General features: G+C 42.6%; 1 protein-coding gene across 5 annotated transcripts in view; it reads right to left on the bottom strand.

Annotated features, from left to right (window-relative positions):
• The window catches only part of ADNP2 (ADNP homeobox 2), a 31,707-nt gene extending 4,810 nt beyond the window's left edge, over positions 1–26,897 (bottom strand). Inside the window, exons 1-3 of one of the 5 annotated variants that reach the window (XM_086683313.1) lie at positions 26,767–26,897; positions 18,703–18,823; positions 4,846–4,935 (exon numbers count right to left, since the gene is read on the bottom strand). In XM_086683313.1, the coding sequence (XP_086539439.1) occupies positions 4,846–4,935; positions 18,703–18,810 (198 nt within the window). In that variant the 5' untranslated portion in view covers positions 18,811–18,823; positions 26,767–26,897. Of the gene's footprint in view, positions 1–627; positions 2,565–4,845; positions 4,936–18,702; positions 18,824–24,897; positions 26,172–26,766 lie in introns of those variants that run through there. The other 4 variants (XM_086683314.1, XM_086683311.1, XM_086683312.1 and 1 more) reach the window with 4 other exon arrangements.
• Positions 26,898–27,219: the final 322 nt, after the last annotated feature.

The following is a 27,219-nucleotide window of genomic DNA, read 5'->3' as shown; positions in this document are numbered from 1 at the left end:
GATCCTACACCTTCTACAGTTCACAAGTATAGGATTCTTTTTCTTCTAATGTGCCAGATAATGTAACACTATCATCCCTCAGGGAATGGTGTTTTTCTGAGCCAGGGCAAGCTTTTTCTTAGAGGGCCAGAGAGTAAATACTGCCTCTATGCCAACTACTTGGTGCAGCCATCATAACACAAAAGCGCCTGTAGATAATATGCAAGTCAACGAGCGTGGCTTTGTGCCAACAAAACTATACGGACACTAGTTCAAATTTCAAAGAATTTTCATATCACAAAACAGTATTCATTTTTCGCCTCAAACGTCTAAAAATGTAGCAGCGATTCCTAGCTGCAGACGGTGCTCACAGGACCTGGCCCATAGCACGTCACTCCAACCCCTTCCAGGCCATCTACTAAAACCTGAATCTCCTCACTCCAGTACAAGAAACTCTGTTCTCTGCTACAGAAACTTAGTTTCTCCCTTTCACATCCCATTTCCCCTAGTTCCAATGTTGTTTGTACTTCAAATTCTAAAACCTCTAGAATTTACCTGCAAATAACCTAACATGCAAATTGTTAAACCGTCATTACTGTTATTTCCCTCACTCCTGGAGAAGGTAGGAGCCAAATGGACAGTGCTTACAACACGCAAGTGTCCAATACGCTATGTGACAAGTTGTAAGGAAAGAGGCTGTTCCTCAAGAGCTACAACAATCCTGAACGAGTTCCAGGCCAGAACGCAGACCAACCACGCAGAACTTCTCTTCGGGGCAAACATAGGGGAATCCAATAGGCTTGGGGCATAAGAACAGGCATCTGTATAAGAGCAAGACAACGGAGCAATGCAATGTTCTAACATCCAAAAATTTGCTGGGTTTGTGAAGGTCCGACAGCCATGAAGTCTTTGGTCTCGCCAGTCTCCAGACCCTAGAGGTGCTGAACCACAGAACACCTGGCCCTAGTGTCACTGAGGAGGAAGGTAAGACCTGGACCTTCATGCTGGGTCCCAGCATCGGCTGTAGGGGAGATGGGCTGTGTCGTAGATCTCTCTAAGACACAGATTCTTGCTGCCACAGCGGATCACCCCACCCTTCCTAAGCTTGTGTTCTCATGCCCCCACACACATTCTGTAGCTTCTGTCACCCTCTATTTGTACAGGTTTCCCTCTTGTCACAAGTCAGAGAAGTCACCCAAACATGTTCAGCAATGCGGACCTGCCTTCTCAGCAATTAGCAATATCCCAGGTTCTGCCATTCTGATAGCACGCAGAATAAACCTAAGGCAACAGCCAACCCTGGACCAAAAACTAAAAAAACAACAACCCGTATTTCACAGATTCATATTTTATTATCTCAGAAATCTGGATACACCTTACAACTAACAGTTCAACAGTACAACAAAGTTTAAGCATTGCTTTAGGTTTTTTTTTATTAGTGGTTCGTTAAAAAATGGTGTGTCTCAGAACATAGTCAATAATTTTGTAATAACATTGTATGGTAACTGACTACACTTATCGTGGGGAGCACTGAGAAATGTACACAGTCGTTGAACCACTGTGTACATCTGAAACTAACATTACACATCAACTATACTTGACTAGTACAATTTTTTTAGCATTTTTAATTTTTATCTTTTATATATATGTGTGTGTGTGTGTATATATATATATATATATATATATGTATTTTATTTTAGAGACAGAACACGCATACGTGCAAGCAGGGGGAGGGGCAGAAGGAGAGAAAGAGAGAATCTCAAGCAGGAGCCACGCTCGGCTTGGAGCCTCACACAGGCTCAATCCCACAACCCCGCGATAATGACCTGGGCCAAAATAAAGAGTTGGACCCTCCACTGACAGCCACCCAGGTGGCCCTAGAATTTTTTATTTTTAAGTAACCTCCACACCCAATGTGGTGCTCAAACTTACAACCACGAGATCAAGAGCCTCATGGTCTACCAACTGAGGCAGCCAGGAGCCCCAATAATACATTTTTTAAATGGTGTGTGTTATACTTAATGAAATAGCGTAGTGAAAAACCAGTTAATGAAAATTACACTCAATGAAAGAGCCAAAAGCAATTACTAACAACTGCACGTTACTATACATTAATGTTGAACAGATCTTTGGATTAGGGAAAGATTTCTTAAATATGAAAACAAAAACATAATCCATAAAAAAAAAAAACTGATAAACTGGACTCCATCAAAGTAAGAAAGCTTCTGCTCCGTGAAAGACACTGTTGGGGTGCCTAGGTGGCTCAGTCAGTTAAGTGTCCGACTTTGGCTCAGGTCATGATCTCTCGGTTTGTGAGTTCAAGCCCTGCGTCGGGCTCTGTGCTGACAGCTCAGAGCCTGGAGCCTACTTCAGATTCTGTGTCTCCCTCTCTCTCTGCCTCTCAAAAGTGGAAGGGAGGGAAGGAGGGAGGGAGGAAGGAAGGAAATGAAAGAAGACAAGCCACTGGCTAGGAGACAATATTTGCAAACCTCACACCTAATAAAGGACTTATATCCAGAATACATGTTGTAGACATGTTCAAGTCCCAATAAGAAAAAAATAACCCAAATTTTAGAAAATGGGTAAAAGAGGGGCGCCTGGGTGGCGCAGTCGGTTAAGCGTCCGACTTCAGCCAGGTCACGATCTCGCGGTCCGCGAGTTCGAGCCCCGCGTCGGGCTCTGGCCTGATGGCTCAGAGCCTGGAGCCTGTTTCTGATTCTGTGTCTCCCTCTCTCTCTGCCCCTCCCCCGTTCATGCTCTGTCTCTCTCTGTCCCAAAAATAAATAAACGTTGAAATAAATAAATAAATAAATAAATAAATAAATAAATAAATAAATAAATAAAAAAGAAAGAAAGAAAGAAAATGGGTAAAAGACTTTTACACTACCGGAGGGCATCCAGCTGCCAAATATACACATGAAAAGATGCTCAACATCATTAGTCACTAGGTAAATGCAAATTAAAACCAGAAAAGGTACCACTACAACCCTATTAGAATGGAAAATAAGTAGATAAAACCATTAAGCACCATAAATGAGACAGAATTGAGGCTAGCTTGTGTGCACAGTAACTAGACTCCCCCCCCCCCCCCCATCACAGAGGGAAAGCAAAATGGTATAGCCACTTTGGAAAACAGTGTGGCATCTGTCATAAAGATAAATATGTACTTCTTTATCATATACAATCCAGCAATCTCAAGCCTAGGCACTTATCCAAGAGAAATGAAAGTCTACGTTCCCATAACAGCCCCCTGCGGAAGCTCTGGGGTGAATATCACTGGGGAACATGGGGAGTGGAGACCTGGGCCCTACTGGCAACAGAGGAAGAAAAATGACCAAGGACAGATGCAGAGGATGGAGTGAGGCATCTAGGTGCTGGCAGAAACCCCTGCCCTGGACAGTTCACCGTCTCCCCGTCAGGCTGCTTCCTCAGGTCTTGCACTGAGCTCCGTCACCTGACAGGACCTTAGCACGTCTCTCTCCCCAAAACCCGAATGTTTAACAAATCTCTTTTTTCTGAGCCCCTGAAGACCTCACTGTAGCACAAGCCACAGAATCAATCCAGCATGACTGCACATTTCTGCCACCTTAGGAACAAACAGGAATAAGGCCCTGAGCTAGCAGACAGCACAGCCTCTGCCACACCAGGCTTCGGTGGCTTTTCTGAACATGGTGTCTAGTCAACAAATCCAAACACCACTATTTCATACTGATTTAACACGTTATGCCTAGGCTCTATTCACCCCAACAAAAACATACACACCTTGAGGAAAAAACCTAACTTGTACCTCTTTGTATTAGGCACTCAGAAAGTTTTACCTACTTTGTAGCAGGTTTCAAAAAGTGTTTCTTGATGAAAAGCATATAATTATATATTACAGTGCATGTTGCGTTATAGGATCTTCTGAGAATTTGGAAGACAGAAATCAGTGAGATGTAAGAAAAGATTCATGAAGTCAAGGTCTTCAAAGCAAGGCATATCTGAACAGCCATATGCTGTTCCAAGCAGGAGAATTACCAAGTCAAAGGGGTTTCAAGGCATCTTGTGTCTGATGGTAGAGAGGGAAGTGTTGGGTCAAGGAGGGCAGGAGACCAACAGGTGTGACACAAGACAGGCAGAAAAGTGGAACTGAGAACAGCTGACAACAGAAATGTTGATACAAAAAATTGTGACAGAACAATGACTGACTAGTGATAGGAAAAGTTTATTTAAAGTCAAAAGTCCTGGGGAGCCTGGGTGGCTCAGTCAGTTAAGTGTCCGACTTCAGCTCAGGTCATGATCTCGCGGTCTGTGGGTTGGAGCCCCGCACTGGGCTCTGTGCTGGGACAGGCTGAGCATGACAGTGAGGAAGATGCTAATGTTATGGATGGCTGGATAGTAGGAAAGGGTTTCCAGAAAACACTTTAATGAGGAGAATTTAGCTTGAATCTGCTTGGGTTTGGTCTCAAATTATTATAAATTGTATTCCTCAACTAAAAGATCTGTATTTTTAAATTGTAAGCTTTCAACTTTAAATTTCTGAAACCAGGATGTACTTTCATCACACATAATGTCATGGCATTTCTTTTTACTCAGAATGGTTAGAAACCAAGGCCCTTCTTATATGAGTAGCATCTTATGATCAAGGACAAATAACAGTTTCACTACATCACTTTTTCAACTTTATGTATAGAAACCTCTCAAAGCATCAATGATTCTATATTATAAAGCATTTCACTTTCTCCTGCTCCTTCCCTGAGTGTTTACATTTACGCCTCTCCCCCTCACTCATCAGCAATCCAAACACATGTGATGTTCCTCAAAAGTAAACTGAAACTTACCCCCAGCTTCTGAGGAAACATAAAAATCAAATACAAAAATACATACCACTTTCTTTCCAGAAGGTTCCCAGAGAGAAATATCTCCCCATGATGTGTTAAAAAAGTACTTCTCTCCTGGATCAAAGCCTTTAAGGTCCTTTTAAAAAGGGAGAAAAAGAGAGACCATTAAGCAATTTCAGAAGATAAATAACCTGAAGGGATTACTTAGCACCTAAGAAATCTGCGGAAAGTGAAATGAAAATGTAGCCCATGAGCAAACTGCAGCCATAAAGCACGAGAACAGAGGAAAAGGCTGAAATAATCCAATTAAATATTAAAGTCTTAAAGATCTTTTGAAAAAAAATATTTTATGTTTTTAATTTACATCCAAGTTAGTTAGCACATAGTGCAGCAATGATTTCAGTAGATTCCTTAATGCCCCTCCCCCATTTAGCCCATCGCCCCTCCCACAACCCCCCCAGTACCCTGTTCGTTCTCCATATTTAAGAGTCTCTTATGTTTTGTCCCCTTCCGTTTTTAGTTTCCCTTCCCTTGTGTTCATCTGTTCTGTGTCTTAAAGTCCTCATATGAGTGAAGTCATATATTTGTTTTTTTCTAATTTCGCTTAGCATAATACCCTCCAGTTCCATCCACGTAGCTGCAAATGGCAAGATCCCATTCTTTTTGATTGCCAAGTAATACTCCATTGTGTACATATACCTCATCTCTTTTACCCATTCATCCAGGGACGGACATTTGGGCTCTTTCCATACTTTGGCTATTGGTGATAGTGCTGCTGTAAACATTGGCATGCACGTGCCCCTTCGAAACAGCATACCTGTGTCCCTTGGATAAATACCTAGTGGTGCAATTGCTGGATCACGGGGTGAAAAATTTTTTTAACATTTATTTTTGAGAGAGACAGAGAATGAGCAGGGAAGAGGCAGAGAGAGAGGAGACACAGAATCTGAAGCTGTCAGCACAGAGCTCCGAGCTGTCAGCACAGAGACTGAGGTGGGGCTCGAACTCACAAACTGCAAGATTATGACTTCAGCCCAAGTTGGACGCTTAATCGACTGAGCCACCCAAACACCCTTAAAAATTAAAGTTTTAGGGGCGCCTGGGTGGCGCAGTCGGTTAAGCGTCCGACTTCAGCCAGGTCACGATCTCGCGGTCCGTGAGTTCGAGCCCCGCGTCAGGCTCTGGGCTGACGGCTCGGAGCCTGGAGCCTGTTTCCGATTCTGTGTCTCCCTCTCTCTCTGCCCCTCCCTCGTTCATGCTCTGTCTCTCTCTGTCCCAAAAATAAATAAACGTTGAAAAAAAAAAAATTTAAAAATTAAAGTTTTAAATTGTAGTTAAAAACTATAGTTTTATAAGAAATAAACAGATGAGATTTCCCACTAATGATTTTTATTTTTTAAGTTTATTTTGAGACGGCGCAAGCACAGGTGGGGCAGAGGGAGATGGGGAAGGAGGATCTCGAACTCATGAACCCTGAGATTATGACCTGAGCCAAAGTTGGACACTTAACCGACTGAGCCACCCAGGCGTCCCCCTGCCCCCATAATTTTCAAAAAAGAGAAGCTCCGTAAGCAAACACGGTCTTCTGTCAGGGGTGAGCACTTGGGAGGCTCCTGGGAGAGTATCAAGTAGGAGCTCCAAGTGTGTGCCTGACCAAGGACACCAGAGTCCGTATGGGGAGGACAGTGTGGACAAGGGTGCGGCCAACACAACAGAAGGGGGTGAGGAGACAGAGGGAGGGATGGGGATAGTGAGAACTGGACAACCAGATGCAACAGTGTTCACACTGAATCCTGCGTCAGATAAACCAAGTGCAAAACGTATCTGGAGGAAAACTGGAGAAGTCAGAATGTGGACTAGGTATCAGATGAGAAAGACAAGCGTTAACAACACCGAAAGATGCAGGTAACTGAAAAAGCATGACCAGTAAGAGAGTAAGAGCTCACTGTGGTAAAGACTCTACTCACACAAGTGTTTGCACAAAGAAAGAGAAGGCTAAACAATAAGATGTCAGTAGCGGTAATCTCTGAATGGCAGAAATGTGGCATTTAAAATTTTATTTTCTAAAGAAAGGATTACCTCCATTTTCTAACTTTCCCAATTTACACTGCTGTTTTTACAATGATTAAAGATTATTTGTAATACAAAAAAGAATTAGTTAAGCCAGATAATAATATAAAAGCTGTCTTCAAATAGCTGTAATATGCTAATACACTGCTTACCAAGTCAATTCAGAACTAGAGAAAAGTGCAAATCCGTACAAAGATTTAAATTGGAAATAATGTATTCTGGGGTGATAACATATGTACAAGTAAAATGTATGACAACAATAACACAAAGGCTAGAATGGGAAACGAGAGCATAGTATTGATGTTTTTTCTTTTAATCTTTATCTATCAAGTAATCTCTATACCCCATGTGGGACTAGAACTCACAACCCTGAGATCGAGTCGCATTTTCTACCAACTGTGCCAGCCAGACACCCTCTGTAAGGTTCTTATATGTGGAGCAGTATTATATTAGAAGGTAAACAGGGGCGCCTGGGGGGCTCAGTTGGTTAGGCATCGGACTCTTGATTTCAGCTCAGGTCATGATCTCACAGTTCGTGAGTTCAAGCCTTGCATCAGGCTCCATGCTAACGGTGCGGAGCCTGCTTGGGATTCTCTGTCTCCCTCCCTCTCTGCCCCTCCCCTGCTTGTGCTCATGCTCGCATGCTCTCACTCTCTCTCAAAAACAAATAAATAAACTTAAAAAAAAGGTAAACAAAAACATACAGCTAATAAGCCAATAATGGGAGATAAAATGGAATCATAAAAACCGTTCAATCCAAAACAAAGCAGAAGAAGAATAAAAAAGGAAGCACAGAAAAGACAGTAAAAAGAAACAGTGACATGGGCAATTTAAACCCAACCATATCAATAACCACATTAACGAACAAGAGCTGGAAACTTTTTCTAAAGTAAAAGCCAGATAACAAATATTTAGGGCTCTGGCAGCCATGCAGGCTCTCACACAATTACTCAATGCCACCATCATACACAAAGGCAGCCATGAACACTAACAAGCATGGCTACGTTCCAAGACAGTTTATTTACAAAATAGACAGCAAGCCAGATTTGGCCCACGAAGCATAGTTTGCCTACCCCTGGTCTAAATACTTAAATTAAGAGGCACAGAGTATCAGACTGGGTAAATAAAAACAAGATCCAATTAAATGCTATCTACACAAATTTCATTTTAAACGTTTTTTTAAATGTTTATTTTTGAGAGAGAACAAGTGGGGGAGGGGCAGAGAGGGACGGAGACAGAGAATCTCCAGCCGACTTCGCACTGTCAGCAACAAGCCAACTTGGGGCTCAAATTCAAACTCACAAACCAGGACATTATGACCTGAGCCGAAATCAAGAGTCGTACACTTAACTGACTGAGCCACCCAGGCGCCCCCAAAATTTCACTTTAAATACAAAGACAGGTTAAAGGTAAAAAGATGGAAAGAGAGGTGTCATGCTATCACTAATCAGAAGAAAGCTGGAGGAATCACATTACCATCAAACAAAGCAGATTTCAGGGGGAGAAAATATTAATATGGATAGAAGGTCACTTTGTAACAACAGGACAATTCATCAGCAGAACAAAGCAATCCTAAACGTGTATGTACTCAGAGAAAAGTACATGAGACAAAAACTGATTAAATTGAAAAGAGAAATAATCAAATCCAAATATACAGTTGGAGACGTCAACAGCCCCTCTTCTCTCAATGAGAGAATATAACAAATCCACAAAAATCAGGAAGGATAAGGATACACAGGACTGAACACAACCAACCACCTGACCACCTGACCGAACGCTAATAGAGCTCTCTAGCCAGTAACAGCAAATCCACATGAAACACTTACCAAGACAGAGCTTGGGCAGAGCCCTAAGTCTCAATAAATTTAAAAGAATTAGAATAATTATAAAGTATATTCTCTAACCAAAGCAAAATTTAACAGAAATCTGTAACAAAAAATAATCTAGAAAATCCCCAAATTCTAGAAATTAAACACCCTTTTAATTCATGGATCAAAGAAGAAATCATGAACAAAATTAGACAGCATTTCAAAACTGAATGAAAGTAGAAACACAGTAAATCAAATGTGAAGGATACTTCTGCAATGCTCTCAAGGGACATTTATGGTGTTAAGTACTAAGAAAACAAAGGCCTAAAAAACAAGATCACTACAGCTCCTACAGATAAGAAATAATATGAACAACTTTATGTCGATAAATAGGACAACTTAAGTTGAAATGGATAAATTCCTTAAAAAAAGACCACCAAAGCTGGTTCAAAAAAAAAAAAAAAAAGAGATGATAACTTGATATCTAGTCAAGAAATTGAATTCAAAGTTAAAAACCTTCCCACAAATAAAACTCCAACTCCCGATGGCTTCGTTGGGAATTCTAAACATTTACAGAAAAAATATTATCAATTCTACACTATTCTTAAAGAGGAAGAAACAATTCCCAGTTCATTCCACAAGGCCAGCATTACCCTGACACCAAAACCAGACAAAAGATATTACAAAATTAAAACAACAGACCATGTCACTCATGAACATAGATGGAAAAATCCTTAAGAAAAATTCTGCAAATCCATCCAACATATAAAAAGAACCAAGTGAGGCTCCTGGGTGGCTCAGGTCACGATCTCACAGTTCGTGAGTTCTAGCCCCACATCGGACTCCCTGCAGACAGTGCCGAGCCTGCTTAGGATTCCTCCCCCCCCAAATAAATAAATAAACTTAAAAAATGGGGCTGACAATCACACTGCATGGTAACATAATGAACATTCTTACTGCTATTTTAAGCTTCATTTCAATTTTTTTTTTAATTCAATACCACCAAATGTTAAGGATACAACTGAAACCCTCACACGCTATTTTTTTTTAATGTTTATTTATTTTTGAGACAGAGGGAGACAGAGCGCAAGTGGGGGAGGGGCAGAGAGAGAGGGAGACACAGAACCTGAAGCAGGTTCCAGGCTCTGAGCTGTCAGACCAGAGCCCAATGCAGGGCTCAAACCCACGAACTGTGAGATCATGACCTGAGCCGAAGTCAGACACTTAACCAACTGAGCCACCCAGGTGCCCCCCTCACACACTATTATTAACAGGAGTGTGGAATCACACAACTACATAAAGGTCTGGCCGTTTCCTATAAAACTAAACAAATAACCCCATAAACAGATGTCCACAAAAATACTTTTATAAGAACATTCATAAGAACCTTATTCACAATAACTAAAAACTAACGAGAGCCTAGGTGTCGAATGTCAAAAGAAAGGATCAATAAACTAATCCATGTAGGTAATGGAATACTGCAACCACACAGAACAATCTCTCACAGGAGCACATACAATTTCATTTACATAAAACTGTAGAATAGGCAAATCTAATCTATAGTACAAAATTTCAGAACAGTGGTAGTCAGTGGAGTGGGGCAGGGACTGACTGAAACAGGGCCAGAGGAAACTTTCTGGAGTGAAGGAATTGTCCTACATCTTGATGGAGACTCGTATTTCATGAAGATATGCATGTCACAAATCATCATCTGAAGACACTTTAGTGCATTTCACAGCGTATGAATTCCCCACCCCCCAAATGCTGTAACAAACACTAAACTCTAGTGACATGTAAGCTGAATGTTAAGGGTAAAATGTACTGTTGCTGCAACATTCTTTGGAATGCATCAAAAAATAAGAATGATGGGCTAAAGACAAACACATAATTGTTTAATATATGGAGTTATTCCTATATACATACAATATAATTGTTTTACAGATGATGATTTTTATATATGCACACACACACACACACACACACATATATATTAATTTTGTAGAATTTAGGTAGATGAGCTTTCACTGTACAGTCCTTTCAACATCTCTGTAGGTTAAATTTTTCATAAGAAAACACTGGAAAAGAAAGAAACAGCAATGTTTTGTCACAGGAGATAAGGGAGGAGAGTTTATTATTTTTTTAAATATAATTTATTGTCAAGTTGGCTTCCATCCAATACCCAGTGCTCATCCCAACAAGTGCCCTCCTCAATGCCCATCACCCACTTTCCCCTCTCCCCCACCCTGCACCAACCCTCAGTTTGTTCTCTGCATTTAAGAGTCTCTTATGGTTTGCCTCCCTCCCTCTGTAACTCTTTTTTGCCCCTTCTCTTCCCCTCCCCCATGGTCTTCTGTTAAGTTTCTCAAGATCCACATATGAATGAAAACATATGGTATCTGTCTTTCTCTATTTCACTTAGCATAACACCCTCCAGTTCCATCCACATTGCCGCAAATGGCAGGATTTCATTCTTTCTCATTGCCGAGCAGTATTCCTTGTGTATATAAACCACATCTTCTTTATCCATTCATCAGTTGATGGACATTTAGGCTCTTTCCATAATTTGGCTACTGTTGAAAGCACTGCTCTAAACATTGGGGTACATGTGCCCCTATGCATCAGCACTCCTGTATTCCTTGGGTAAATTCCTAGTAGTGCTATTGCTGGGTCAGAGGGTAGTTCTATTTTTAATTTTTTGAGGAACCTCCACACTGTTTTCCAGAGCGGCTACACCAGTTTGCATTCCCACCAACAGTGCAAGAGGGTTCCCGTTTCTCCACATCCTCACCAGCATCTGTTGTTTCTTGAGTTGCTAATTTAGCCACTCTGACCCGAGTGAGGTGGTATCTCAGTGTGGCTTTGATTTGTATTTATGGGAGGAGAGTTTAAAGGAAGTGTTCTCCAATGCCAGGTGTGTGTGGGGGGGGGGGGGGGGCTAGTAAGAAAGAAAAAACAATTATTAGGAAATAAATAGATACTAACAATATTCCAATATATTTTTATAGATAAGATATAGAAACAACAGGTTAATAAGCTCTTAAACATCTACTTATACATATATAGGTCTCTTAAAGATTGGTATAGGGGTGGGCTCACAACATGACAATCTGTAACACTGGTTTAAATGTCAATTCAATCCAAGACTTGACCCACAGAAATGGCTACTCTGAACACAACAGCACAAACTTGATGCGGTGAAGAACCAAGAATAAGTACCTAAACAAACAGAAAGACATTCAATGTTCATGGGCAGGCATACTGTCAAGATGTCAATACTACCCAAAGTGATCTACAACACAATCCTTATCGAAATTCCAAGTCTCTTTTGCATAAATGGAAACCCAACCTTCAAATTCATATGGAACTGCAAGGGAACCCAAATAGCCAAAACAATACAGGAAGGAAGGAAGGAAGGAAGGCAGGCAGGAATTGGAAGGCTCATACCTCCTGATTTCAAAACTTACCATAAAGCTACAGTAATGAACAGTATATGGGCACCTAGCTGGTTCAGTCTGTGGAGCATGATTCATGATCTCATGTAGCACCAGCATGAGGACAGACATATAGACCAATGGAACAGAACTGAAAGCCCAGAAATAAAACCCTAACATCCATGGCCAAATGATTTTTGACAAAGATGCCAAGTCCATTCAATGAGGGAAAAACAGTCTCTTCGATAAATGGTGCCAGGATAATGAATTTCCACAGGCATAAGAATGAAATTGGACTCCTACTTCACACCACATACAAAAATTAATTCACAATGAATCAATGATCTAAACAGAAAGAAATACAACAATAAACCTCTTAGAAGAAAACATATAAAAGGATCTTCATGACTGGATTTGGCAATGGATTCTCTGATACTACATAAAAAGCACCAGCAACAATAAAAAAAGAAAAAAACAAGAAAGAAACTGAACTTTATCAAAATTTAAAACTTTTGTGCATTGGAAGATACTATCAAGAAAGTAAAAAGAAACCTACAGAATGCGAGAAAGTACCTGCAGATCATATCTAATAAGAGTTTAACAACCAGGATAAAGAACTGCAATTCAACAAGAGAAAGACAAATAATCCAATTGAAAACTGGGCAAAGGATTTAAACAGAAATCTCTAAAGAAGATCTACAAATGACTAGTGTCCGATTTCAGTTCAGGTCATGATCTCGCGGTTCGTGAGTTCAAGCCCCACATCAGGCTCACTGCTGTCAGCCTGTCTGTGTAGAGACCACTTCGGATCCTCTGTCCCCACCTCTCTGCCCCTCCCCTACTTGTGCTCTCCCAAAAATAATTTTTTTTTTTTAAAAAAGAAGATACACAAATGGCCAAAAAGCACATGAAAGATGCTCACCCTTGTTAGCCACTAGGATGGTAAGGGAGGGAGAGAGAGAAAGGAACAGAAAAAGAGAGAAAGAGGACAAGGACGTGGATAAACTGGAAATCTCATACACAGCTGGTAGGAATGTAAAAGGGTACAGCCTCTGTGGGCACAGTTTGGCAATTCCTCAAAAAGCTCAACATAAAATTATCACATGATCTAATAATTCTACTCCTAGGTATATACCCAAAAAACTGAAAACAGAGGCTCAAATAGATACTCGTAAGCCAAAGTTCACTGCAACATCATTCACAACAGCTAACACATGGGACCAACCCAAAGTCTACCAAGAGATGAACTGCTAAACAAAAAAGGTGTATTCACACAATGGATATGATTTAGCCATAAAAAGGAACAACATTTTGATACATGCTACAACATGGACTATGCTTAAAAACATTTACCTAAGTGAGATAAACCAGGCACAAAGGGACCAGTATTACAATTCCGCTTACATGACACATCTATAACAGGCAAACCCATGGAGATAGGGTAGATGAGAGGTCACCAGGGGCCGGGCTGGGGAGGACGGAGAGTTACTGTTTCATAATTAAAGTTTCTGTTTGAGGTGATGAAAATTTTGGAAACACAGTGGACCGTGAAACAACACAGGTTTGAACCATACAGGTCCACTTATACACACACTTTTTTCAATGAATATGTACATAGTACTGTAAATGTATTTTCTCTTATGATTTTTTTAACATTTTCTTTTCTCTAGCTTACTTTATTACAAGAACACAGTACATAATACATTCAACATACAACTGTTGGTGTTGACTTTTGATTCTGGTCAACAGTGGACTATTAGTAGTTAAGTCTGGGGGGAGTCAAAAGTTATGCCCGGATTTGACCACGCAGAGGAAGGGAACTCAGTGCCCCCAGCCCCCACAAAGTTCAGGAGTCAACTGCAGATACTGTGGATAGTTGCAAAAACAGTGTAAATGTTATTAATACTAATGAAGTGTGTACGTAAAAATGGGAAAAATGGCAAATTCTACGTTATATATGTTTTGCCATAATAAAAAACAACTTTAAATATCCTTGGAAGATTCAGGAGAAAAAAGAGGGCGAAATATTTCATTACTTACTTTACATGGATTATATGCTGAAATATTTTGAATATATTAGGTTAAGTAAACTAAATTTTTAAATATAAAAAAAAAAATCTGAGGTCTTAGAAAATACCAGTGAGAGCCAACTCCAAGGGCACAGGACTAGTGCAGCTGTATGGGGCCCTGTGCTCAGAAGGGCCAGTGCTGGGGTTTAATGCTCTGCTGTCACCATCTTGAAATTGATAAGTATTTTATCTTTGAACTTGTTTTGTAAAACCAAGTCTGATAGGACAATGGGGCACATGGTCCTACCTCCAGTTTTCCTGGGGAAGAGTCTGTGCCTGCTCTCCACTCCTCACCCTGCAGTCATTCCCACTCTCATCCACACCACCTGGGGGCAGTGACCAAGCCGTTAGGAAGTCCACATTCCATCATCACCTCCAGTGGGAGCCTGGCACAGACTCAGGCAGGGGAGGGCCCAGGTGGGGACCCTGACCCCTGCCTGGATCCAGGTACCACAAGCACCCCAGCACAGAGGCTGCAACCCCTTGGGAGTCACTCACGTGCTGTGGGTTGGGACAACAGGCCTATGGGCCAGCGCAAACCCACTTTTTTATTTTGTACAGTGCCCTGTAAGTTACATCGCCAGCCCCTACTTTAACCAATCAAATGTTAACTTTCAAAAAAAATCAAGAGACTCCAATGAGTAGCAGGATTTAGATCTACTTTTAGAAAAGAAGATGAGGTTCTTGGAAAAGTCTATCTTCACTAAAGTTCATTTTTCTCATACAGGCTTTCAACAAGACTGTGTTGCCTAAAATCTGAAGTCCTAACTCTTGGGAAAGTACAGTCCCAGACACTCTGGAAATCAGAGAAGGTAGCATGACATCTCACTGAACTTGAAATGCTGGGTAAGGAAGAAGGAAGAATCATGACAGGTGTCCGCTCCTTAGCTCCTCCAGTTTCCAATGCAAACTCTGCAAGCCTCACAGTCTTCCGCTAAATTCCCTTTGGCTCAAACTGGTCAGTGTTGGTTTCTATTGCTTGAAACCCAGATTCTAAATACTATGGGGGATTAAGAATAAATGCATCTGACATGGAAAAGAATTATTCATATAAAATTCAGCGAAAGACAAAAACAAAGCTAGTATACTATCATATATAGGTTGATCACTCTCACTTAAATCTAGAAAAATACACAATGTTAACAACGGATATTTTGGGGTAATGGCTTACAAATGAGTCTTCTTTTCTTATCTATGTTTCTGCATATGTTTTCTAATTTTTCTAAACTGAACTTTACATTCCCTGAATTTTAAACAATTTTATAAAATATAGGACCAGCTACAAATTAAAAAAAAAGACAAAAAAACTTCTCCCTCAAAAGAATTAGCAACATTTAACCCAACAGTTAATCTAAATGAATACTTGTAAACCATTCAGATCTCTCAATTTCACCTTATAAAGTATGTACATATCTGTATCCACATAATCAAGAAAGTAAACAAGTCTTGAACAAATTCAGATGACTAAACACATTCTTAGGCTGACGAAGGAAGTAAAAGTTAGTGTACTGTTCTACACAATGTCAAAAACAAAGGACACCAGGATGAAAATTTTCGTTGTTACTGGTGTTTTATCTAAGAATAAAACAAAACCAATTTTGGAACAGAATTCCATTTATAAACTGAATTCACATTCAAGGTCACGAAAGAGACATGACAGCCAAAGGCCTGACCCTAGACTAGGTCCATCATGGACAAGGAGGATGTGCTATAAAGGATCAGAGGATATAAAAATACCAGTTTGCTTCAGTTGATAACCATCCTGTGGTAACGTCAGACTATCCTTATTCTTAGAAAACACACACTTGAAGTACTACACACACACACACACACGCGCGAGCAAATGTTAAAGCAAACTGTGAATGACTGGTTAATTTGGTTTAAGTGTAATGTGTTCTTGAATTCACTCTGCTGGTTGGATGGGGGTTAATCAACTGGGTTGTGGTTCTAAATTCCATGTTCCTGGAATACCCTTTCTAATTCTTCCCACTGAGTAATCCTACCCATTCTTTAAAAATAAAGAAAACATTTCAAATCTCATCTCCATAAAGGCCACACTAGCCTCCCCAGCTAGAAGTGATCTTTCTGCCTATTTCTCACTATTACTGTTAACTATGTCTTTTGACTCCTATTAAACTGCCATCTCTTTAACAAGGGTGAGGATCCTGGTATCTTAATTCTCTATGTTCCTTCACTGTAATAAGGACGCTGAGGACCAAAGATTAACTGATTTGCCCAAAGTCACATAACTAGCTAAGAGCCAAGATTAAAATAAAAAGCATCTCTTTATATCCCCCCAATGATCCAAAAACATTCTTAGTCTATTTACTGAAAGATGCTACTACCCTTCAGGGCCATTTTTTGAGCATCAACCACATGCCAGGCACCACTGTAGGAGGTTCCCACATGTTATCATTTGAAATATCCTGTGTCTATATGTACACACTTGTGTTCTTAGCTTATATATTCTCCACAAATATTAAATACACATACATAGTGCGATAAAGTGATTTACAAGAAAGTTATAAGAAATGATTAATAAGGTTATTCAGATGACCTAATATGTATTTCTCAGATAAATTTGGTCTTCGTTCACAGTTCCTGAAAACGCTTGCAAGCTGTAAAGGTGCAATGGTATTTTGTTATTAATGACGGTGACTGGTAGAACCATCCCCCATCCCCCACCCCCCCCACCCCCCGCCAAAAAGTGCAGCTGGTTTCCAGGATGACCACCCCAGCTTCTGGGGAGGTGAGAGGGGCTGGAAGTTGGACAGACCAAAGACTTAATCAATCGTGACTATAAAAATTTTATTTCTCTCTTCAGGGAGCTTCCACACGTGGGAAACCAGAACACTTCTGTTATATGAGGGTGGGGGAACCCCCCTTACACACACACATTGTAATTGGGTATGCAAACTTTATTATTGTTTTCTTTAATTTTAGAGAAAGAGAGAGGGAGAGAATGGGGGAGAGGCAGAGGGAGAATTTTAAACAGGCTCCATGCTCAGTGCAGAGCTTGATGCAGGGCTCAATCCCACGACCCTGGGATCATGACCTGAGATGAAATGAACAGTTGGACATTCAACCAATGAGCCACCCAGGCACCCTGGAATTGGGTCTAGGAACTTTAAAAGACTTCTCTATTACTAATGGCCTATGTCTACTATCAGCCTTCTCAATCTTGTCTCCAAATAATCACCTTGCTTTCTTCCTCATGCATAAAACATGACTTATAAACACAGATGCAAAGAACTCTTGAGAATCCTCTTACTTTAAGACTGCCGCTGAGCAGTAGCATCTCCCCAAGAGCTTCGACTTCAGTATCTCCCCCATCCTTATATTTGCAGATGGACTTTCCGTCATAGTCTGTTATTAAAAGTATTGCTCTACATGGGTTTTTACTTTCATTCATTCGTTCACAAAATATTTGTTAAAAATATATATAGATATATGTGCGTGTGTGTGTCTGTGTGCGCACACCAGATCACAATTCTGATCACAGTTATTACAGTGGATTACGAAACAAGGAGGTTCTTGTCTTCTTCCATTTAAGTGGGGGAGACAGATAATAAATAACATCAGGTACTATGGGAGGTTTGAAGCAAAACAGAGCAGGTAACACAACAGAGAGTAGAGGGGAAGGCAGCATTTGAGAACAAAGATCTCTCTGCGACAGTAATGTCTGAACAGAGAATTACCTGGAATCCTTCAGAAATTAGTATTTGTCTACTTGAGAGCAACAACCAGTTCTGGCCATAACGAGGATCCTGGTAATTAGTTTTACACCAACTTTTAATAAATAAAATCAATCTGGCTGAAAGTCTGAGATTTAACCCTTCTCAGGCCAATACTGTGACTCAAACTGCTCACGAGTTTAAAAACCAAAAAAAACAAAGAGGACACGGTCTTATTTTGTTAGTTATGAATAAAACATGCATACAATTACCAATGGCTTCAAGGATACAAACCAGACCTTAACGATATTTATTTCTTTACTACATATGCCAGCCATATATTCTCAAGTTATAAGAAAGGAAAAAATTATACGAGAACACAACTTATCAGAGTATGTGACTGTGACTTTAATTTTTAAACTTTTGTTAAGACTGCACATATCAAATTCACAAATCAGAAAACCCTTATCACATCATGTACAAATTCCCATCTGGTGATTACTCCAACAATAGCGGGAAATCAAGTTAGGGTCTTCTTTTGCTAAAATAACAAATAATTCAATACACTCCCTTCAAGGATCAAAAACCAATATATTTGATAACTAATGATGATAAAAAGGCCCACCTGAAAGTAACTTTAAAAACTCGAACAGCTTAAGGTAGCTCACTTTAAGTCAGAAGACATAAAGAACTAATGACGCTCTCACGCGGTCATTTGAATTATTAGCAATTTCCACCTTGAAGAACCTTATCCATTCTTCAAAAACTCCCCGCTCAAATCTCGCCTCCATAAGCCAACCTCGCGCCTCCAGCATCACTGTCCTCTCTCCATCTGCCTCATGCACTCTTACCTTCAGCAACTCCTTGCAGCTGTCAAGCCCAATATCCACAAGAATGCCTTTCACCTTTCTTCGCACCTTCCTGATGTTGTCAAGATTTTCCACAGGAATTTGAAACATTTTTGAATCTTTCCTTAAAAAGAAAGAAAACAAAACTGAGTACCTGCATCTGTATCTTTAACAGAGTTCATAAAACACTAAGAACAGAGTAATTTTCAACAAATTATGCTAGGACAACTACATATCCATATGCCAAAAAATGAAGTTCGACTCTTTCTTACCACCATACACAAAAATCAACTCAAAAATGTATCATACACCTCTGTGTTAAGAGCTTAAACCTTAAATCTCAAAAGAAAACAGGCATAAATCTTCGTGACCTTGGATTTGGCATCGGATCCTTAGATATGACACCAAAAACCACTAACAACTAAAGAAAGAGTTGGACTTCATCAAAATAAAATACTTTTACACCTCAAAGAAAACCATCAAAAAAGTAAAAAGAGAATCCCACAAAAATGGGAGGAAACATTTGCAAATCGTATTTCTGAGAAGGAACTTCTATCCAGAACATATTAAGAAAATACCTCATAATTCAATAACTAAAAGACAAAGAACCCAACTTAAAAATGGACAAAAGATCTGAATATTTCTCCAAAGATAATATGCAAATAGCCATTAAGCACAGGAAAAGACGCTAAACAGCATCAGCTGTGGAAATGAAACTCAAAACCACAATGAAATATGTAACTTTACACCTACTAAAATGGCTATAATTTTAAACAAAAGAAAAAAGAAAACAAAGACAACAGCGCTGGACAGGATGTGGAGCTACTGGACCTCTCATACCTAGAGGGAATCGTGTAAAATGGTGCAACCAGTTTGGAAAATAGTCTGGCAGTTCCTCAAAAGATTGAATATATAAGTATCACATGAACCATTGATTCCACTCAAGAGAAATTAAAAACATGCATCCAAACAAAAACCTGTTCACAAATGTTCACAGCAGCATTATTCATAATAGCCAAAAAGTGGAAACAACCCACATGTCCATCAACTGATGAATGGATCAATAAAATGTGGTATATCCATACACTGAAATATTTGGTCATAAAAAGAAATAAAATACTGACACGTGCTATGATGTGGATTAGCCCTGAGGAACACTGTGCTAAGTAAAAGAAGCCAGACATGCAGGACCACATATTCTAAGATTCCATTCTTATCAAGCATCCAGAACAAATTTATAGAGACAGAAAGTAGCATATTAGTTGTCTAGGGCTGAAGAGGAACTCTACGGTGATGGCTAAGGAGCAACACCAATGTTCTAAAAATCAAATGTGACGATGTATGCACAACTCTGTGAATATACTGGAGGACGGTGAATTATTCACTTTAAACAGGTGAATTGTACAGTATGTAAATTACATTTCCATAAAGCTGTTTTTTTCATGTTTATTTTTTTATTTTTGAGAGAGAGAATGAGAGGGGCGGGGCGGGGGTGGGGAGAACAAGAGGATCTGAAGCAGGCTCTGTGCTAACAGCAGAGACCAAAACACGGGGCTTGAACTCACAAGTTGAGCTTAACCAACTGAGCCACCCAGGCACCCCTCCATAAAGCTATTTTTAAAATATCTGAAAAGGCATAAAATTAAACTAAACCCTGTGGTACCTGACCAGAATAGGAGGTACAGGTGTGACCTTATTGTTTGTAATATATACTTAAATAAAAAATAAGTACAACCGTAAATGTGTGTGTATATATTCCATAGCTTTGTCACTAAGATGGCCTAGAAGCAGCTGCACACTCCAGTAGCAGTGAGCACTCCTAAGGCCCAAATCTTACTTTCTAAATAGAACTTTCCATTAAAAAAAGAACCAGGACTCCTTAGAGAAATGGCTGATTCTAGGGCTGGATCATGGAAAAGACAAGATGAGCTGAGATTGTCCTGTACCAGAAAATAAGGAAGTTGCTCAAAGAATGAAGAGACATGTCAAAAGGACTCAAAAGAAGCCAGGTTAAAGAAGTTCCCACAACCCAAATATGGGACAATTTGGGCATCCAATAGATTACAACCCGTGCCAACAAATTTTCCAAAGACAACGCGACAATATCTCCCATCCCACATGCCGTTTTAAAACATGATCTCGACAGGCCTCCTCAAAGGTGGGGCACAGATGCCCTTGGACCTGGGCAGAACTTTTGTGGCTGCCTCAACCAACGAAGTATGGCAGAAGCAATGCCACGTGACTTACCAGACTAGAGCACCAAAATGCCACACGCTTCTGCCTGTCTAGGAGCCTTCACTCTTGAAATCCAGACACCACATCGTGAGGAAACCTAACTGGCCCACGTGGAGAGACTACATGGAAATGCTCCGACATCAAGCACCAGACACGTGAACGAAGACACTTCTAGACACCTGCCTATCATGTCACCTAGGCCTTAGAGTCTTCCCGGATGAGGAATCAAACAAGTCATCTCCCCTGCTCCTGCCTGAACTCTGGATTCAAAGAATGAGAGTTTCAGAAAATGTTTTATTCTATGAAGTTTTGAGGTGCTTTGGTATATAGCAACAGTGACTAAAATATAATCCACCAGAACATAAATTTAAGTCCATGGTGATTTAAACAAATACACTGAAACTCTGATCAGGAATGGGATATGTACATGATTTCCAAGCGGCTCCCTAAACATTACTTAATAATAACCAAGAGTAATTCACAGAAGTCTGGTAGACTTCTTAGCCCAAATTAAGAGACCCTGTACAAAATAGCCTATATTTATCCAGTGCCCAGACCATACAAGGTAGCACTACTCATAACAGCCAAAAGATGGAAACAATTTAAGTGTCCACAGAATAGTAAATGGATAAACAAAACATGGTACACCCATACAACACAATGCTACTTGGCATTAAAAACTAGGCACTGATGCATGTCACAACAGGAATGAATCTCAAAAACATACTAAATGAAAGAAGGCAGACGCAAAAGTCCTCACTGACTCCATGTACGTGAAATATTTACAAGACAACTCTAGAGATAGAAGGTAGGCAGCTGTCAGCTGGGAGTGGGAACACGTTATTGGAGTGTGCCAGAAATGTTGTATCATTAGACTGTGGTGATAGTCATACAACTCTATATGAATTATACACTTATAAAAAAAGATCATGAAGAAAAAAAAAAGTTACAGAGAGGGAAGGAGGCAAATGTAAGAGACTCTTAAATACTGAGAACTGAGAGGATGGGGGGGGGGGGGGAGTGATGGGCATCGAGGAGGGCACCTGTTGGGATGAGCACGGGGTGTTATATAGAAACCAACTTGACAATCAATTATATAAAAAATAAAAATTAAAAAAATCATTAAGAAAAACTAAAGACCATTTCCCACTGAAACAGTTCCCACTGAAAGATACTAAAAATAAGTAAATACAATGGGCCAGTCTAACTGGATTCTTTTACTAGAAATGTTATCGGAGCTGGCAAGACTTAGTGGGATCTGAGGGTTCCATGGTAATCATGTATTTATTTCCTGACTCGGCTGTACTCTGGATATGCAGGATGCTTCTCTTGTGCTAAACGCATTGGGGGTAATGTGGCATCTTGTTTGGCAACTTACTTTCAAATATTTCAGGGGGAAAAGTTCTTTGTATTATACTTGCAACTTTGTATAAATCTGCAACTATTTCAAAAAGCTTTTTGGTGGCGCCTGGGTAGCTCAGTCAGTTAAGCATCAGACACTTGATTTAGGTTCAGGTCATGATCCCGCACAGTTTATAGATCAAGCCCTGCGTCCAGCTCTGCACTCACAGTGCAGAGCCTGCTTGGGATTCTCTCTCCCTCTCTGTCGCTCAAAAATAAATAAACAAACCTAAAAAAAAATAATTTAAAAAAAGGTTGGGTTTTTTTTAATGTATAAGCTATCAAAGCTAAAAAAGTCAAATTCAAGTTAAAGAACACCAGGTAAAATAATGAATGCCAATTTTTTATCAAAATAACTTTTAAAGATTGATAATATCTATTGATAGTGAAAGTAAGTACACAAATCATAATTTCTACATGTTTAGAGGGTAATTTGGCCATATCTCAAGATTTAAAAAAAATTTTTTTAACGTTTTATTCAGTTCTTATATTGACTTATTTGAGAGAGAGAGAGAGAGAGAGAGAGAGAGAGAGAGCAAGCAGGGGAGGGGCAGAGAGGGAGACACAGAATCCAAAGCAGGTTCCAGGCTCTGAGGTGTCAGCACAGAGCCCGATGCGGGGCTCGAACCCACTGACGGGGACCTAAGCCGAAGTCAGAGCTCAACCAACTGAGCCACCCAGGTGCCCATATAGCCAAAGATTTTAAATGACAATTTCTATGAGTCAGCAATTCCACTTTCACACCCCTCTTGTAACCCCTCCTCCCCCAGCATAAACCTGGTGCCCCTCCAAGTTCACACTTCTTTTTTTTTTTTCAACGTTTTTTTTTTTTAATTTATTTTTGGGACAGAGAGAGACAGAGCATGAACAGGGGAGGGGCAGAGAGAGAGGGAGACACAGAATCGGAAACAGGCTCCAGGCTCTGAGCCATCAGCCCAGAGCCTGACGCAGGGCTCGAACTCACGGACCGCGAGATCGTGACCTGGCTGAAGTCGGATGCTTAACCGACTGCGCCACCCAGGCGCCCCCCAAGTTCACACTTCTTGCACGCACCAGGTTGCAATTATCTATTTATATATCCATTTCTCCTACTCGACTGAACTTCTCAGAGTAGGAATCATGTTTTATTTGCATGTCTGGGGCCTATCACTGAGTGTAATATACAGCAAGTGTTCACAGTAAATGAACAAGAAATTAAATAAAACAGGCTAAGAATCATAAGACATGCAGACAAAGGTTCAAAAAGGTTATGGAGGATTAGAGCTGGAGCCCAAGACAGTCTAAGTGAACAGACCAGCATCAAAAAACGATTGAGGTAAAGGAAAAGTCAATGTATTTGGCAAAAGGTAAGTAAAACCAAAAAGGCAGCCTAGAATCAAATGAGCGGGTTTGGGGGGAAGAGGGGTTAACATGTAAGAGGGAGAGTCTCAGGGTGGGTACAAAGGAAACGCAAAGTTCCTCAGAAGCTATCCTGAAATGAGTTTTCCAAACCCCATTATCTAGGTCAGAAGTGTATCTCAGGCTCCAAAGGAGAGACTGAAGGATCATGCAGCACTTTATAACTGAAGGATATTAAGTCACAGGAAATAAAGTAAAATACTAAAAATATTGGAAATGAAATGCACCGAACTGGGTTCTAGCTTTCAGAAGCCTCACCTCACAGAGGAGCTGTCAGGAGCCTCGTGATGGTGTCCCTAAAAACTAAACCCAAGGTCACTGTCAAGCCCACACTGGCTCCTATGGCCAGAGCAAGGCTCAACTGAACAGTCATTAGATGCTTTCCACTCAACTCCACCAGACTTGCTTTCGTTCCCCCCCTAGAGTTCCATCACCCTCTCTGCCTTTGGGGCTCTTCTTGCCCAGAGCCAGCTGCTGGTTAGAAGTGTCCAAGATTAAAGCCACCACCCACATGTACCTGAAACAAGGAAGCTAACTTTGTCACTTGCAAAGAAGTATGGCTTTACATAGTAAGCACTGGTCTTACAGGGTTTTCACAAGCACCGCATACAGGTATTGGTGGCCTTTCAGCAGCACTAGCTTAGGGGCTGGACTACTGTCACAGGCTGCTTCCTGGAGGCTGCTGCGGACTGCTAGCTGGCCCTATAGCTACTTGTTCAAGGCTTGGGAGTAGGGCCAGGAACTGTCAGTCTTCTTCCTTGAATCTAGAGAATAGGCACTTTTTATTTTCAGACAGAGGTGCCCCCATTCCCACACCATTGCTAAGGCGGTCCCCCCCCCCAAAACAAGTACATTAAATCCTTCTCCGCCACGAAACAGGAGACTAATGCAGCTGCACTCCTCTATCAGTCTCAGTTCACTGATCACCAAAAATCCCACTGATGTGCACCATAGTATTTCCCAAAGGAGCATGTGTAGGGTTTCCTTTGTTGTTTTTTAGCATCTTGATCATTTAAGAACACTCCATTCTGGAAAAAATAACACTTCAAAAAATAGCCATTCAGGTAATAGACGAAACTTTTCAAGCCAGAGAACCCTTGTTCTTGTGAAATCTAAGTTCCAAAAGGGTTTCACATGAGAGGCAACACTACACACTAGTCTCACCGGCAAAGACTCTGGAACTGGGGGGCACCTGGTGGCTGAGTCAGGGAAGCCTCCGGCTGGATTTCAGCTCAGGTCACGATCTCACCGTCCAGGGGTCTGAGCCCCGCTCGGGCTCTGCGCTGACGGTGTACAGCCCGCGTGGGATTCGCTTGCTCTCCCTCCCTCTGCCCCTCCCCTGCTCACTTGTTCTCCCAAAATAAACAAACATTTTAAAACACAAGTATATTCTTTAACCGTACTTCCTGGGTTCAAATCAACTCCACAATTTATAAGCTGTAAAAATCTGGCAAATTACTTAATCCCAGGGCCTCGGGTGACCGTAAAACAGGAGCGCACAACCTCGGAAGCAGTTGGTGAGGATGAGTGAGCGAATACAAGAAAGGCACAAGCCCTGTGCTTGCTATCATCTAACTTCAAAATCCTAATGAAACGTCCCGGCCACTGGAATGATACAGGACTTGCTTTTCAAGCAACTTGAGAAACACGTAATGCCCGTGCCCTACGTGAGAGCACAATTCGAAGGCCCCCGGCCGCCTCCTCACCGGGACACACTGCCTGGCACAGGGCGGCAGCCAGCGGAGGGCAGGGCAGAAATGCGGCCGCGCACACGCGCATCAAGAGCACACGCGCACCAGGAGCACGCGCGCATCGAAAGCACACGCGCACAAAGCTCACAGGTGCCCCGGGGCCGCTCCAGGTGACAGCCTGGCCACAAGTCGGCCTCCGTCTCCCGTAACCAATCAACATCCAGCCACTCCCCCTCGGTCACACAAGTCAACGGGTCCCCCACTCCTGGCCGTCTCGCAAGCGGCACCCCTTCCCCTTTCCCGTACAGATCCGTGGTGCCACGCGTAAAGACCAGCGGCTCAGCGGTCCCAGCTCCAACCGAATTATCAAAGTTCGTTCACAAAACCGCCAGTCACGCCTCCATCACTTACCTCGGACCAGAGCGGAGCCTGCTCTCGTCACCTCCACTTTTACTCGCGGTCCCCCCCACCCCCAGCCGTGCGCAGCCCCCATCAGACCTGTGTGGCCCACCGGCCCAGCTCCCGCCGCGGGCGCCTCGTGGCGCCAGGGCCCGGGGCCGCTCGTTCGATTCCATCAGAACCAGCGTTAACCGCATTCTAGCAAGCCTTCCACTCAAACGCAGAGAAAACACTTCAAAATAGTTAACTATCATCAGGCAACTGCGCACTACTCGAACTGGCAGGTTAGCATTTTTGACGTCCCAAAGCCCAACGTTCGCAGGAAACTCGCAAACACCATCTCTGCCGGCGCAGGCAGCGGAGGCACACGGAAAGTTACAATTTTAATGTCAACATCTGCATATCCATCGTCGCCATTCACGTCAACAGCTCCGGAGTGTCTGTCGCGGTCCGGGGCTGCTCCAACGGTCCCTCTCCGCCGGAGGACAAGCGCCCCCGGGCAAACCTCGGGGCGGCCGTGCCCGCCCGGTCGACGTTAGCGGCCGCCCCCGGCTGCTCCGAGAACAGGCTCCGGGGCGAAGCTCGGGGGGCTCGGCGCGGCGGGAGGCGCGCCCCGCGGAGACCGCCCTCACCTGGCCCCGGCCCGCGCGTCCCTCGGCTCCGCTCCGCCCGGCCCGCCCCTCACGCCCCCGCCTCCGCCGCCCGCGCCCGCCCCCCGCCGACCACCCCCGACCCCCCACGTGACGCGGAGGGATGACGGGCGCCGTACGGGCCGCGAACCCGGCGCCCAGAGGACGTCTCGGGATTCGTGAGGCGGCCGCGGGCCGCGGGCTGTGGGCGGGGCGGGGCGGGGCCGCGGTCTCGGCCGCCGTCGGGACTTCGCGGGCCTGGGCCGGGCAGGGCCGGGGGCGTCGCCGCGGGGCTGGGCCGGGGTCGTACCTACCGCTGGGCGCCAGGAGCGCCGCCGCGTCCCCCGCCGCCTCTCGCCGCGCCGCCGCGGCCCGCCGGGGCCCCGCGCCCGCGCCCGCCTCCGCCCCGAGCGGCGGGACCCCCGCCTCGGCGCGCGCCCACCCCCGCGCGACCCCGTCCCCTCCTCCCAGCACGGCCAGAAAGAGAAAATGGCGCTCGATTTGCCTCCGGAAGTGACGCGTGCCCTCATTTGCATGCCAATACAGCCAGCCAATGGGAGGAGAGTGTGCCTGGGACCCCCTGGACACTGCCCCACAGGACCCTTGGGGCCCCTGCCTAAAGCTGGACTGGAGGCTCAGGAGTGAGAGTGGGGGTCCCCTGTTGGAGCCCCCGCCCCTCCCCCCCTTCCTGCCACAGTGGGCTGGCCTGCCAGCCTCTCACTAGCATCTCTGCAAACTCTCGAGAGAGTTTGAGGAGGTGATGACGT

Source organism: Puma concolor, chromosome D3, assembly GCF_028749965.1.
Source record: "Puma concolor isolate L17-30 chromosome D3, mPumCon1.1.hap2, whole genome shotgun sequence".
NCBI classification, from domain to species: domain Eukaryota; kingdom Metazoa; phylum Chordata; class Mammalia; order Carnivora; family Felidae; genus Puma; species Puma concolor.
The sequence above is the reverse complement of the archived record's forward strand: the minus strand, read 5'-3'. Positions and strand labels throughout refer to the sequence as shown.